At 33.6% G+C, this 14,759-nt stretch overlaps 1 protein-coding gene across 3 annotated transcripts in view; it reads right to left on the reverse strand.

The window, feature by feature from the left end:
- Positions 1 to 14,759, reverse strand: part of DNAJC13 (DnaJ heat shock protein family (Hsp40) member C13) — a 151,555-nt gene that overhangs the window by 75,391 nt on the left and 61,405 nt on the right. For all 3 annotated transcript variants that reach the window (XM_025291713.3, XR_003111073.3, XR_003111080.3), the window contains exons 15-21: positions 14,034 to 14,189; positions 13,221 to 13,277; positions 10,740 to 10,861; positions 8,474 to 8,549; positions 5,389 to 5,484; positions 4,493 to 4,636; positions 957 to 1,039 (exon numbers count right to left, since the gene is read on the reverse strand). In XM_025291713.3, coding sequence (XP_025147498.1) covers positions 957 to 1,039; positions 4,493 to 4,636; positions 5,389 to 5,484; positions 8,474 to 8,549; positions 10,740 to 10,861; positions 13,221 to 13,277; positions 14,034 to 14,189 — 734 coding nt within the window. The remainder of the gene's footprint in view (positions 1 to 956; positions 1,040 to 4,492; positions 4,637 to 5,388; positions 5,485 to 8,473; positions 8,550 to 10,739; positions 10,862 to 13,220; positions 13,278 to 14,033; positions 14,190 to 14,759) is intronic.

The following is a 14,759-nucleotide window of genomic DNA, read 5'->3' on the forward strand; positions in this document are numbered from 1 at the left end:
CAACATTCCAGATTAGAACCTTACTAACTATCCAAGAAAAAATACTACTAAACTGCCAAACTCTGATGGATATTTTCAAAATACCTTTCTTTTATTCCTGGAATTATTTAACTATCATAATAAATTTGAATTCAAGTCTGAACTAAGGGTGGGTGGGTTTCCTACCATTCACTTTTAATCTGCAATCCTCCTAAAAAGTCTGATACCAGAATTTCAAGGAAATTTTAGGGAGGACAACACAACTGAGAAATTCCAGAAGAAGAAAACCAAGGAATATTCTTAAGGCCATATTATAAACACACTACACTCATAAGGTACTGTGGGAAGATTCTAAAGCACTTATTTTCCCCTATATAATCAATAGCAGCTTCCAGACTGAGTGCTGTGAATTATTTCAAAAAAGTTTTTGCAAACTCCACTAAATGTTTCAAAGTCCTTCAATGTGTGTATAATTGTGAGTGTGTGGGGAGGGTTAAGATGGAGGGTGCTGGGATGAAATAGTAGATGGGGAGGAGAGGCTACCATATTAGAAAGGCTGGAAAAGTATATGAGGTCAGCTCACTGGATGTCCACTTCCCACAAGTCTCCTTATGTTTTCATCATCCAGCTCTTTTAAGACTGTATTTCCAACAAGGCTTAAACAAGTTACAGTTATATCTAAGCCATAATAAAGTGTTTTAAAGTAACCATCTCTAAGCCTTAATAATTCTAAAAGTTCTTTTGGGTCATCAGACTACCAACACTCTAGAGAAAGTCTTAATTTTATGAAAGCATCACTAATCATACCAATCTTTCTTTTTTAATCATACCAAACTTAACAGCTATAATTCTTGACCCTGATAGCATAAAAAATACCTATAGCATAAAGCACTGCATTCAGGCAAAAAGAAAGAAACAAAAAATTGTCATGATTTTTCTAAGACCAATGCTAAATTTAATTAACTGGAAAAGTTTACCTATAATAGAAGAGATCCCAGTTTGCTTCTATTTTTATTCTTTGTCTTCTCTTTCGAAGAACTACTGGCTTTTGATTTATATTCTGGAAAAGAAAAAAATGTCATAGTGCTCAATCAGGAACTATTAAATAAGCTCAGTGAGAATATCATTATTTTGTAAGTGATGGGAAACATTTCCATTATCAAATTTTGCCAGAGACAAAATTAATGAGACAGAATCTATAAAATATAGATTATGAGATTATATCACAATGTATTTATAATACTTTGTCAGCATGTATTACTATAGTGTTGCTGAAATAGTTTCCATGTAGCCTGAAATTATTTTTTCAAATCCAAACTTTGTTAATAACAGTGAAAAACAGGTGACTTACTTTAAACATTTACATGCAGTTAATATACAAATCATATCATAGCAAAAAAATAAACACAAAAGATTAAAGGTTACTAAATTGCTACCAAAGACAAGAGAACAAGTATAAATTGAAATAGCTGATGGACAAAAACTAAGTAGCTATATTCATATACATGTGAAGTACAGCTTGAATTTAATTTACTAAACAAAGAATATCAAAGACAACTTCACATACCAGGCAGTTTAGTGTATTTCATACATGTAGCAGGGACTTAAACTCACCATGTTGTTTCTGTCCTGAATTTAATTGTTAAAAGGGGGGAAAATTTTTTTAAATAAAAATGAGTAAGCCTATATATCTACACTATCTCTATTACACAAATTCTTCAAGGATGCCATCAGTAAAAATTATCTTTAAGACTAAAGGCCCACCTACTTCTCTAAAGTCTATGAACCAAATTTTAGGCAGTCATAAACGTATCTGAGAATTCAAAGAAAGTTATGGTCATATTTCACAGAAAGGCACATACATAAGGTTTATAACTGGAGGGGAAGATTTCAAAGATTTCTTGGAAGTCTGAAGGTTAAGAACCTTTGTTCCAAGTAAAATATGTAGACATTTCAATCATGAAATACTAATAGTCAATGTGACAGAAGCTAAAAGTAGAAAGTAGCATAGATTAAAACACGAAAGTCAGTAACTTCATTAAGGAAGTGGCAAACTATATAAAATAAACCAATAAAACAGAGTAGATATCACAGAAAGAATAAAGGCAAAGTAGTAAATTTTAAAAAGTAAATGCTGTTTGAAATATAAAACATATTGACTGAAGAAATACTCCCTACAAATTTTAATTCTATGCATTATCATGAAAACTAATGTTAGGTGACTTGAATACAGTACATAAATAGCTCACAATTTTAGTTTTAAGGACAAACCTTTCCTTAAAATCTCTAATTAAGTAATACTATCTTCAATTTCCCCTGCCCTCAGGACAAAAAGCTGGGAGTCTAGAATTATAAAAATGTAAACACTATGCAGAAAAAGGACAACCAGCTCGTCATAAACTAAGCTGACTAATTTAGAGATGTAGGTTAAAAGCTCTAAGTGGCTAAACAAACCCCTAAACTGTAAACAAATTTACATAACATAAATAAGAAAAAACCAATTCTATACATTAGCCAAAGGTTATTATTAACACAACACAGAACATCAGAAATGGAACTGACTTTCTAAACATCCTGATTACATAAGAAATGCAGGTCATTTTAAGACTAAATAGTTAATCTGGACAATGATTAATTTTCAGACTTTAGTTGAAGCTCATTAATTAGATATTTTGATATTAATATTTCCATGAATAAAGTAGTCACAAGGATTATTCACTGTTTCATAAAGAAATTAATGCTGAAAACAGTACTCTGGCAGAAATAATTAGTTTACTACCACAATAATTTACTGACTAGCATATTAATATTTGGTGTCATTATTTGCTTAGCACTTTAGATAATATCTCATGTAAATGAAACCAACTGATAAAACATTATTGAAAATAAAAATATTTCTTTTCCATCTGAATTCTTATCTTTAAATAATAGATGCCGTTCACATTTCTAGCTGAAATAGCTATGTGTTCAATTTTATACTGGATAAATGTTATGTATGAAATCTGATGCAAAAACTTATTTTCTGTATAATTATACCCAACAGCTTGAAACAAGTATTACTTCAGCAATGGGTTTAACTACTTGAACCCAGAAGCTTGCTATTTTTAATAACTATGAAAATCATTCATATCTAAAGCCTTTCAATTTTCAAATGCTATAGCAATATTATCATGACATGTATTGCCTTTTATTATACGTACTTTTAATACTAACTTCCTTGTACATCAAAGCAACCTCAAAGGACAGAGATAAGAGGTACTGCTATTCTGATTTTATGAAAGAGGAAAACAAAATTCTGAAAACCCTTAACTTACCATATGGGTTAGTAAGTGACAGAACCAGGCTCAGATGTAGGTTAACCAATTCAAAATTCAGTCTTTTTACTATCCTAGACATTTGAAAGCCTATCTTATGATTCTTTATAGTGATATGTCACTCATTCAAATTAACATTAACTCATTATGCTCAAGTTCTAAAGAACTGAATTTTGGTCTCAATTTCAGATAGACATATAAGATAATAATATTTCTGTTCTGGTGCACCTGATGCCTTAAGTTTAGACATTCTGGAAATTCGTTAAGAAACCTATTTATTTTTAGAGACATACTATTTTCCTTGAATAAGAAAACAGCTACCTTAAATAAAGAGATGGTAAAAGAGAAAGAATATAAACATGGTCAACAAAATCCGAGATCAAGTCAACTTTTACATGAAACCTTAAACCATTTTCAACCACGGTACATTCCATCTTAGATAGAAGGATTGAACATTACTGGATGAGGTTCTCTAGCACATACTACATGCTGAAGAATGAAACAAACTGTTTCAGATCTGACCTTGGTTTGAGGAAGTAATAATGAAATTTAAGTATATACAGTAAATTTAACAATGTTAATCTTATTTTCAAAATACTTGTCTCAAAAAAGCTAAACAAGAAGGGCAATTTTATTTGAATAGATAACAAAACAAAGTTCAGACAAGGAAGGAAAAAGATATATATGAAATTAAAAGTATGGACACTGTTAAGTTATGGAAGAAAAATTAAGAGTGAAAAGTCAAAGTGGAAGTGGCAGTTGCTCAGTTATATTCGACTTTTTGTGACGCCATGGACTAGAGCCTGCAAGGCTCCACTGTCATGGACCGGAGCCCACCAGACTCCTCTGTCCATGAATTCTTCAAGAAAGAATACTGAAGTGGGTTCCCATGCTCTTCTCCAGGGGATCTTCCCAACCAGGGATTGAATCCAGGTCTCTCACACTGCAGGCAGATTCTTTACCATCTGAGCCACCAGGGAAACCCAAGAGTGGAATTTTATATTAAATGATTAAAATCCTAACCACTGATTCATGAAACTATGAATTAAGAAGAATTTATATAAAACATAATCAGAACTAGGTGACATATCTTCAGGTGTTCCGTCAAAAGTATCTGACTACCATTTCTATGAACAGTGACAACTGAAGTAACTTAGGATACATGGAAGTCTTAGAAGTTCAGAAGACTTTATTTTTACCTCTTTTTGTGCAATGCCCATTCTATCCCTCCAGTGCATTAAGACAAGATCCACTTTTTCTTTGGCAAATTTTTCAACTTCTTTAGCAGCTTTTCCAGCTAGTCTTTGCCACTCTGGAACTTTATTAAATTTTCCATACTGATCCTATTAAATAATGTTGAATTCGATTACAGTCCTATATTTGTGAATTTATTTTAAAAATATAATTAGAGTGAGTCACACTATTTTACACGATTAAACAAATACTCAGAAAAAAAAAACAAACAGTGGAAAAACAAAGTGAACATTTCCACAACATATTATATATTTTGTCCAAGAAATCTTAAATTTTCTATTTTACAAAATGAATATTTTAGAGGGATAGCAAGATATTAAGTGGGAGATGGGTGCAGACAGAGAAATGAGGTGAAGAAAGGAAACAAACACATTCTAATTGTTATTATATGACATCACTACAACAGCATATCTTGAAAGTCATTAAGTAATTTTCTCAAAGATAGCCAACAGTAATAATTAAGACTGCTTTGTAAAGGAAAAAAAGCCCTACTTAATTTTTTCAGTGTTAGCCTCTTTCACCATTTATCAATTATATATTATGTGTTAATATCACTTTATAAATTTGAAACAAATTTTTAAAAAATCCATTATTTAATGTGCCTATATGCTGTTAGAGAAAAAAATACAAGATAATTACTATTCATGAAATTAGATTCTGGTGATAACTTAATTCTAAAGATTATAGAACTGTACACTAAAAATAGGTTAAATTTTGGGGATGTAAATTTTACTTCAATAAAGCTGTTAATAGTAATAACTTAAAGGAACACTACTAATTAAGTGTTTCACAAAAAAGTACTCTTTCATACTGAAAAAACACTTATGACAAGGATATTTACCATTGCTATTTTCACATTATCTCTAACGTGCATCCTATCAGTATCCTTCTCAGGAACTGGATCGGAGCTGTCCAAGTATGCCAGCAAGCCTGGGGGCTAAAAACAACAAGAAAAAACAAGATATACAATCCATTTTCAAAACAACTGCACACACAAAATCTAGCCTTCAAACACCAAATAAATTAATACGATGACTCAGCTTGAATGGGCAAATTTAATTCAGACGATCACTGTACCTACTACTGTGGGCAAGAATCCCTTAGAAGCAATGGAGTAGCCCTAACAGTCAACAAAAGAGTCCGAAATGCAGTAAGTACTTCGGTGCAATCTCAAAAACAAAACAATGATCTCTGTTCGTTTCCAAGGCAATCCATTCAATATCACAGTTATCCAAGTATATGCCCCAAACACTAATGCCGAAAAAGCTGAACGGTGCTATGAAGACCTACAAGACCTTCTAGACTTAACACCAAAAAAAAGATGCTATTTTCATCATAGAGGACTGGTATGCAAAAGTAGGAAGTCAAGAGATATCTGGAGTAACAGGCAAATTTGGCCTTGGAGTACACAAAGAAGCAGGGCAAAGGCTAACAAGAGTTTTGCCAAGAGAATGCACGGGTCACAGCAAACACCCTCTTCCAACAACACAGAGACGACTCTACACATGGACATCACCAGACGGTCAATACCAAAATCAGACTGATTATATTCTTTGCAGCCAAAGATGGAGAAGCTCTATACAGTCAGCAAAAACAAGACCAGGAGCTGACTGTGGCTCAGATGAATTCCCTATTGCAAAATTCAGACTTAAATTGAAGAAAGTAGGGAAAACTACTAGACCACTCAGATTTGACCTAAATCAAATACCTTATGATTATACAGTAGAAGTGACAAATAGATTCAAGGGATTAGATCTGATAGAGTGCCTGAAGAACTATGGATGGAGGTTCGTGACACTGTACAGGAGGCAAAGATCAAAACCATCCCCAAGAAAAAGAAACGCAAAAAGGCAAAATGGCTGACTGAGGAGGCCTCACAAATAGTTGAGAAAATAAGAGAAGGTAAAGGCAAAGGAGAAAAGGAAAGATCCACCCATCTGAATGCAGAGTTCCAAAGAATAGCAAGAAGAGATAAGAAAGTCTTCCTCAGTGATCACTGCAAAGAAATAGAGGAAAACAACAGAATGGATAGGACTAGAGATCCCTTCAGGAAAAATACAGACATACCAAGGGAACATTTCATGCAAAGATGGGCTCAATAAAGGACAGAAATGGTACGGACCTAATAGAAAAAGAAGATATTAAAAAGAGGTAGCAAGAATACACAAAAGAACTATATAAAAAATGTCTTCACGACTCAGATAACCACGATGGTGTGACACTCACCTAGAGCTAGACATCCTGGAGTGTGAAGTCAAGTGGGCCTCAGGAAGCATTACTACAAACAAAGCTAGTGGAGGTGATGGAATTCCAGTTGAGCTATTTCAGATCCTAAAAGATGATGCTGTGAAAATGCTGCACTCAATATGCCAGCAAATTTGGAAAACTCAGCAGTGGCCACAGCACTGGAAAAGGTCAGTTTTCATTCCAATCCCAAACAAAGGCAATGCCAAACAAAGTTCAAACTACCACACAATTGCATTCATCTTATACGCTAGCAAAGTAACGCTCAAAATTCTCCAAATCAGGCTTCAATAGTACATAAACTGTGAACTTCCAGATGTTTAAGCTGGATTTAGAAAAGGAAGAGGAACCAGAGATCAAATTGCTAACATCCGCTGGATCATCAGAAAAGTAAGGGAGTTCCAGAAAAACATCTACTTCTGCTTCATTGACTATGCCAAAGTCTTTGACTGTGTGGATCACAACAAACTGTGCAAAATTCTTCAAGAGATGGAAATACCAGACCACCTCATCTGCCTTCTGAAAAATCTGTATGCAGGTCAAGAAGCAATAGCTAAAACCGGACATGGAACAACAGACTGGTTCCAAATTGGGAAAGCAGTATGTCAAGGATACATATTGTCACCCTGCTTATTAAACTTATATGCAGAGTACATCATATAAAATACGTTAGGCTGGATGAAGCAAAAGCTGGAATCAAGATTGCCAGGAGAAGTGTCAATAACCTCAGATATGCAGATGACACCACCCTTATGGCAGCAAGGGAAGAAGAACTAAAGAGTCTCTCAATGAAAGTGAAAAAGGAAAGTGAAAAAGTTGGCTTAAAACTCAACTTTCAGAAAACTAAGATCATGGCATCAGTCCCATCACTTCACGGCAAAAAGATGGAGAAACAATGGAAACAGTGAGAGACTTTATTTTCTTGGGCTTCAAATTTACTGCAGATGATGACTGCAGCCATAAAATTAAAAGACGCTTGCTCTTTGGAAGAAAAGCTATGACCAACCTAGACAGCATATTAATAAAGCAGAGACATTACTTTGCCAGCAAAGGTCCATCTAGTCAGAGCTATGGTTTTTCCAGTAGTCATGTATGGATGTGAGAGTTGGACTATAAAGAAAGATGAGCACCAAAGAATTGATGCTTTTGAACTGTGGTGTTGGAGAAGACTCTTGAGAGTCCCTTGGACTGCAAGGAGATCTAACCAGTGAATCCTAAAGGAAATCAGTCCTGAATATTCATTGGAAGGACTGATGCTGAAGCTGAAACTCCAATACTCTGGCCACCTTACGCAAAGAACTGACTCACTGGAAAAGACCCTGATGCTGGCAAAGTTTGAAGGCAGGAGAAGGGGACGACAGAGGATGAGATGGTTGGAAGGCATCACCTTCTGGATGGACATGAGTTTAAGCAAGCTTTGGGAGTTGGTGATGGAGAGGGAAGCCTGGCATGTCTCAGTCTATGGGGTCGCAAAGAGCTGGACACAACTGATTGACTGAACTGAACTGACGATTTAGCTACTGAGGGTAACATTTATTATATGATAACTCCTTTGATTAGTATCTTTTATATTAAAAACAAACAGGCAAACTAAACAAAACAAAACAAAACCAACCCTTAACCAAATAAATAACTTATCAATGAAATTTTATTGGGTAAGAATATATACTCAACTGACTTACCAAAATGCGTTTCAACAAGTTTGTTGCAGTTGCATTATCAGCTGTCCAGAGTCCGACTAAATGTCTACTTAGCTGTCTGAAAAAAGCAGACGTTGAGAAAGGTTTGCTGCTTTATCTCAGCTAGAACAAAAAGGAATTTTTAAGAACAACATATCATGTAAGAAATAAGACTACAATTAAAAAAAAAAAATTCTACCTAGTCAATACTCTGTAATAACCTATATGTGAAAATAATCTAAAAAATAGGGGATATATATATAACTGAGTCATACTGCTGTACATGTGGATCTAACACAATACCCTAAATCAACTATACTCCAATAAAAATTAAGGAAAAAATCATTCTGATGTTAAATACTAAAAATTAATATTTTAACTTGAGCTATATGAGTTAGTAATTCAAATATTACTAACATTTTAATATTTTCTTCAAATTAAAATGCTTCCTTCTTGAACTCATCAATTTTCAACAGATCTAAACGTGAAGAGGTAGGTTCTTACCACATATTTTTAAAGACAGGGAAACAATTAGACTTGATAATATAATTAGTTTGTATTACAAGTCCTGCTATAGTGATCATATCATTCTGGAATTCTTTGGAATTCTGAACATGAGCAAATGTCAACTATGTTCTAATACATACTTCCTGGCAAGGTCAGAGATAGAAAATATTTTCAGTTTTGAACTGAACAAAGACTTAAAAAGCACTTTTGAGCTAAAAGAATATTTTGATTCAAAGTGAGTATCTAAGATTCACGTTGAATCTAGGACTTAGTCATTTATTAATCTTAATCCCCATGATGATATCTGTTACCCAGACTGGAAGCTTCTGGTAAATAGGGAATACATTTTATTCACCAGAGACACTTCTATGCTTTGGTAGGGATTCAACCGCCATTTGCAATAAGAATGAGGATGAAACCTGTGAGCAGAATGACCAAATAACCACTTAAGGGCATATATGTTAGTTACACTACCAAATGAAAGCAGTTTAATAAGAAAACCCAAACTGTGCTTTGTTCTGACACCAAAAAAACAAAAATCACTACTAAAACTGTTTACTCTATGTCTCTCTGGAAGCCTATTAACATACTGAAGTGATAACACATAATCTCCTTCACTGGCATTTGCTAAGTGTCGTATTAATGATTCCTAAAAAGATTTTAATTAGAGATAAGAGATAACATTTTATAGCAGCAATTTATAAAAGATAAAGCAATGTAAATGATAAATAGTATTTCTATTATAATTTGACAGTTTTTCAATATTGTTACTGATCACAGTAGGGAATGCAACTGATTGATTAAACTGATTAATAAAAAGAGAAACAGGAAAGGGCTAGCATGGGGGTTTAATGGAATAAGATATTAAATAGTCTCTACTATGTAATATCTTAGCAAATATATTAGGAAATAACCTTTTTATATCTTTTTGTTTTCACAGGCAACACTGAAGACTACTTTTATGCCTAGTATTTTCAAGTAAGGGATGCAGATAGCTTCTCATAATAGTAAAAACAGAAAACTGCTGGCAGAGCAGCATACTACAGTAGCCAATAACCAAACATAGGTGATAAATACATGAAATTTATATTTCTACAATAAAGTAAGCATAAGTCAGCAATTTACACTATTATTTTAAAAAGCCAAAAAGAACATGATTAAAATATTACGTCAAGAATTATAAAGAATTAAAAGAGCTGGAATTCATACAGCAGGGAGTAAACAGATTTATGTGTTTCCTCATATTTGAAGGATTTTTATAAAAGAGATGATTTACCTAAGGGAAAATTGTTTAACTGCAAGAGACTTAGGATAGGCTTGATTAGGTAAGGCTGGCTAGATAATTAAGTTTTCTTTTTTCTTAGAGTACCTAACAGACCAAAGTCATTTAAAAATCACTAGGTGGGTCATCTACATACAAGATAACCAGGAGGAAATGTAAGGAGAAAAGCCTTGGGGACATGTGGTTCTAGTTCCGTAAGATACAAAGCACTCTTTTCCATGTTCCAGTCCCATGACTATGCGGTGTAGAGCTTGATGAGCAGAGAGTAGGGGGAAAAAAGCAGTTTTATTTTTTTCCTCCCCAGTTATGCAGGGACATGGACAATGATCTTTTGGGTACAATCTTTCCATAAGGAAAGGACAAGAACTCGGTGAATCAAAAGAAAATGAAACATCTGTGTAATCCAACCACTCTGTTTTATGTAATATCTGAACCCCTCCTCTAAACAAGTTAACTGATAGCAAATTAAATTTAACCTACCTATTTGTAAGCATCCTTTGATCTGAGCTTATTGTAAACATCGCAGTATGCAAGTGTCGAGGTAAGGCACCTTCACTTAGGGCAAGCTCCTGCATTTTTGTAGCAATTTCTTTGTCACCTTCCTTTGGAAAAAGGGTAAGATGATCCCTAAGGCAACAATCTAAAGCAAGCTATTTTAATTTTGTTAATTTTACATCTCTAGATAAAATAATTATTCAGTATACAATGTAATGAAAAATTAAATATGCAACTCCAATTATCCGAAAATAACACAGGTGAATAATATTATAAGTCATTTAAAAATATTATCTGCCTTTGGAATAAGATTTTAATGTTCCAAGATAAAGTTATCTCATGAATTATACATTGCTTAACTTTAAAATTAGGTTCATTCCTTAAGTATATATCAGCCAATGAAGGGCAGAGGTGACTCACAGAAATCAGTAACTCCTACCAAAGGCATCTGCAAACCTGCTTGCTCTTGTTGGCAAAGATATATTCACTTTTATGGTGAATACAATTCTTTATTTTTTTAAAAAAGAATGATGTGATGTTGAGGTAGTTCTTTGTATTCTTATTTCACTCTGCTTATTTAGACTTTCTTTCACAAAAGGGTAGGATAGATAGGACTACTAATCAAAGATAAACAGAGCTATGAATTAAGCAAGCACTGTGATATTTAAGATGTGTGAAAAAGTAAAAATATAATGTTACTGAAAAAAAAGTACAAGTATATAGCATAACTAAAGATTCAGAAGTATACAAATGTACATGCAGTATGAATATGTACATATATCATTTGATACAAATGAATGTAGTATGTATATAAATATACATAGTATGTATATGTACATATATAATTTTGAACATGGTCTGAGAGGAAATTCACCAGAAAACTAACAGCTGTTGTCTCTGGATGGTAAAAATACAGGTGATTTATTTCTTCCTTGTGTTTTTTCTGAAAAACCCAATACTTCTTAAAAAGATCATACACTGCTTTCACAATCAGAAAATAGCAACTTAAGATATTTGCCAGGATTTCGGTGTAAATTAAAAAAGCCTCCCTACACAGACACTGCTCTAGTAACTGGCTAGGAATCTTGACACCTGTGGCTTGTACTGAAGTCAAAATGGCCTTTTGGTTATATATGCCACTCATTAAATATTTCTGAATGAACAGCAATATATTAAGGGATCAAATCCAGGAAGACTCACTGGTATGGTCTCATGGTCCTAACTGTCCTTGGCGACTTCAAGCTCTCTAAGTGAGAGATGTGGCATTTACTTTGGAAGCTAATATTAAGCATAGTACCTATTAGCTGAAGGGGGACAATTCACTTTTATTTCATGTATACACTAAAAACGCAAATAAACTTTGATGTTCCAACCAATCTAAGTCTATATATAACTTTCAATAGCTGTTTAACAGTATACTAATACTGTGCTTATTATTTAGCTACTTGTTATATTTATGAACTATAATGGCAGAGTTTTTTGACAAAGGGAGCACTCTTATATTTTATCCAATTATGACAAAAGTATATAAAAGCCATTAAACTTATATTGTAAACATCCAGTAAGTTCATATTAATAGCCACGATCTCATCTTCTAAAAAATATCTATCTATCTATACAAAGTCGCTCAATTGTATTTTACTCTTTGCGACCCCAAGGACTGTAGCCTGCCAGGCTCCTCTGTCCATGGTATTCTCCAGGTCCGAATACTGGAGTGGGTAGTCATTTCCTTCTCCAGGGGATCTTCCCAATTGAGGGATCGAACCCAGATCACCCACAGGGCAGGCGGTTTCTTCACCATCTGAGCCACCAGGGAAGCCCAAGTAAACTGGAGTGGGTAGCCTGTCCCTTCTCCAGGGGATCTTCCCAACCCAGGAATTGAACTGGGGTCTCCTACACTGCAAGCGGATTCTTTCTTTCCCACCTGAGCTACCAGCTGAGCCCCAGAAAAAACACATAAGGCTAAAGCAACTATCCTGGAGAAGCAAGAGTTCATGTCCAACAATATCATGTCCTGATCTCTGGGGCTTAAATATATATGCAGGTTAGCATGAGAAACTTTTTGTTACAATATTTATTTAATACTACTTGGCTATAAACTAACTCCATTAATAGATTTCCATATAGACTTAGTACCTGAATGAAGTTTCAATACCATCACCACTACCATCCATAAAAGAGAGGGAGAAACAATGCTAACTTTACTTTTAAAATAAAACAAATAATGGAGGACCAGAAAAATTAATTTGCTCTAAATCTACTTACTTAAGAACTTTAAATTCTTAGTTTATTATTGAAGGATTGTTGTTGCAAGTAGTTTAAAAATAATATAAACATTTAAAATTACTTTTCTTACCCAGAAATACTGCATATTTCCCATAAAAGACTGAAAGTAACTTTGTCAACCCAAGTTAAAAGAGCCAATCAACATTCAAGTAAGTTGAACTTTCAAAATTGTTTTCTCACCTCTATTATTGCCTTCATAACCAATCCAGCTCCCTTTATAATTGCCATGGAAGGATGCTTTAAAATAGGGAGAAAAAAGTATCACAGAATAAAAGAGTTTTATTCCAACATATTTAGGGGTTGCTCTTAAGAGGGATACACAGTTTTATGCAAGGTATTAAGCCATAAAATTGAAAGTGAAACCCTTTCACCCTTTAAAGCCACAAAATTAGTAAAAAGCTACATCTCAAAGTCAGTTCACAGTATGGTTTAAAAATTTTAGGTATTCTTACAATATAGCTTTACAGATACTACAAAGAGTTTACAGAAGTAGAAACAGCTAGCACTAATGTGAATAATTACATATATTCTACTTATTGGAATGATAAATATCAAATGATTATGATATTAACATAATAGAAATAGACATTTATAAATATAAATATCACATACACACATGTACATAATAAACATGATGGCATTATATGAAATAAATGTTTTCAATTGCTCATGAAAGGCCCTGCTAAAGCTCACCTTAATATTTGGAAATTTATAAAGAAAAGAGAACTTTGAGTTGATCACAGGAAAAAAATCAGTTTTTCACTACTTTTAAGATGGAAAAGATGTACAACAGAGTCAAATATTGATCAAAAGCCATCAATAGAACTCTACGTGAAACATTAAGAAATCAGTGAAATATTCTAATACGATAACATAGTAGGCTGTATTTATTTAGATTACCACAGAAGCACACATACATTATTTTAAAAACCAACTGACCGAAAAGTGGTTCTCTCGGATTAGTTGTTACCTGATAAAAGTGTAAGCTCTCACCTGAAAGAGTTTAAAGAGTGTTCTTCCATTGGATGCTACCATCTCCAAGAGCATATCGAACTGCTGCCCTTCTGTTGTCTCACTATATGGAGCACACAGGGCAAAAGTAAGGAAGTCCAAGAGTGAACTAATAACTAGGGCACCAGTCCCATGATCCTGAAACAAAGTAACATATTACCTTGGCTTAGTGCAGAGAGCTTCACTTAAAAGACAGCTAATAATGGGTTTTTTTCTGTTATCCTATTATGTGAGAAGTAAACATTTAATTTCCCAAAATGAATTTTAGAGTGCTCTCAACATGAGTACTACTCCAAGCAGTACTTGTTTTACTAATGTAGTATATCCAGTGCTTATCTTATCTCAGAAAGAAAACAGTTAAAATTCAGTCAAATTTCAAGAGAATAACCAAGACTCCTCAAACATGTATAACTAATGTTAATGTATATTTGTATAAAAGGCAATCTTGGATAAAACCTGCAAAGCTTTAGCAATCTGTTCATATTCCTTCTAGATGTTGCCCATCTCCAAAACTGTTAAGCAATGATTTGAGGAATAAAAATTTTTTTTAAAGCAAATTATTTCATAATGACTTTTTTAAAGCAAGCAGAAAAGTAAAAATCTGGGATATAACTAAAAAGTTAAAGGCTTTGTAATTTATCCTTTCCTAAATAATTAAATAGCCTTAAGACACTATTTTATAGTAATAAAATAAGTAAGTGAGCAAGC

This window comes from Bubalus bubalis, chromosome 1, assembly GCF_019923935.1.
Source record: "Bubalus bubalis isolate 160015118507 breed Murrah chromosome 1, NDDB_SH_1, whole genome shotgun sequence".
Taxonomy (NCBI): Eukaryota; Metazoa; Chordata; class Mammalia; order Artiodactyla; family Bovidae; genus Bubalus; species Bubalus bubalis.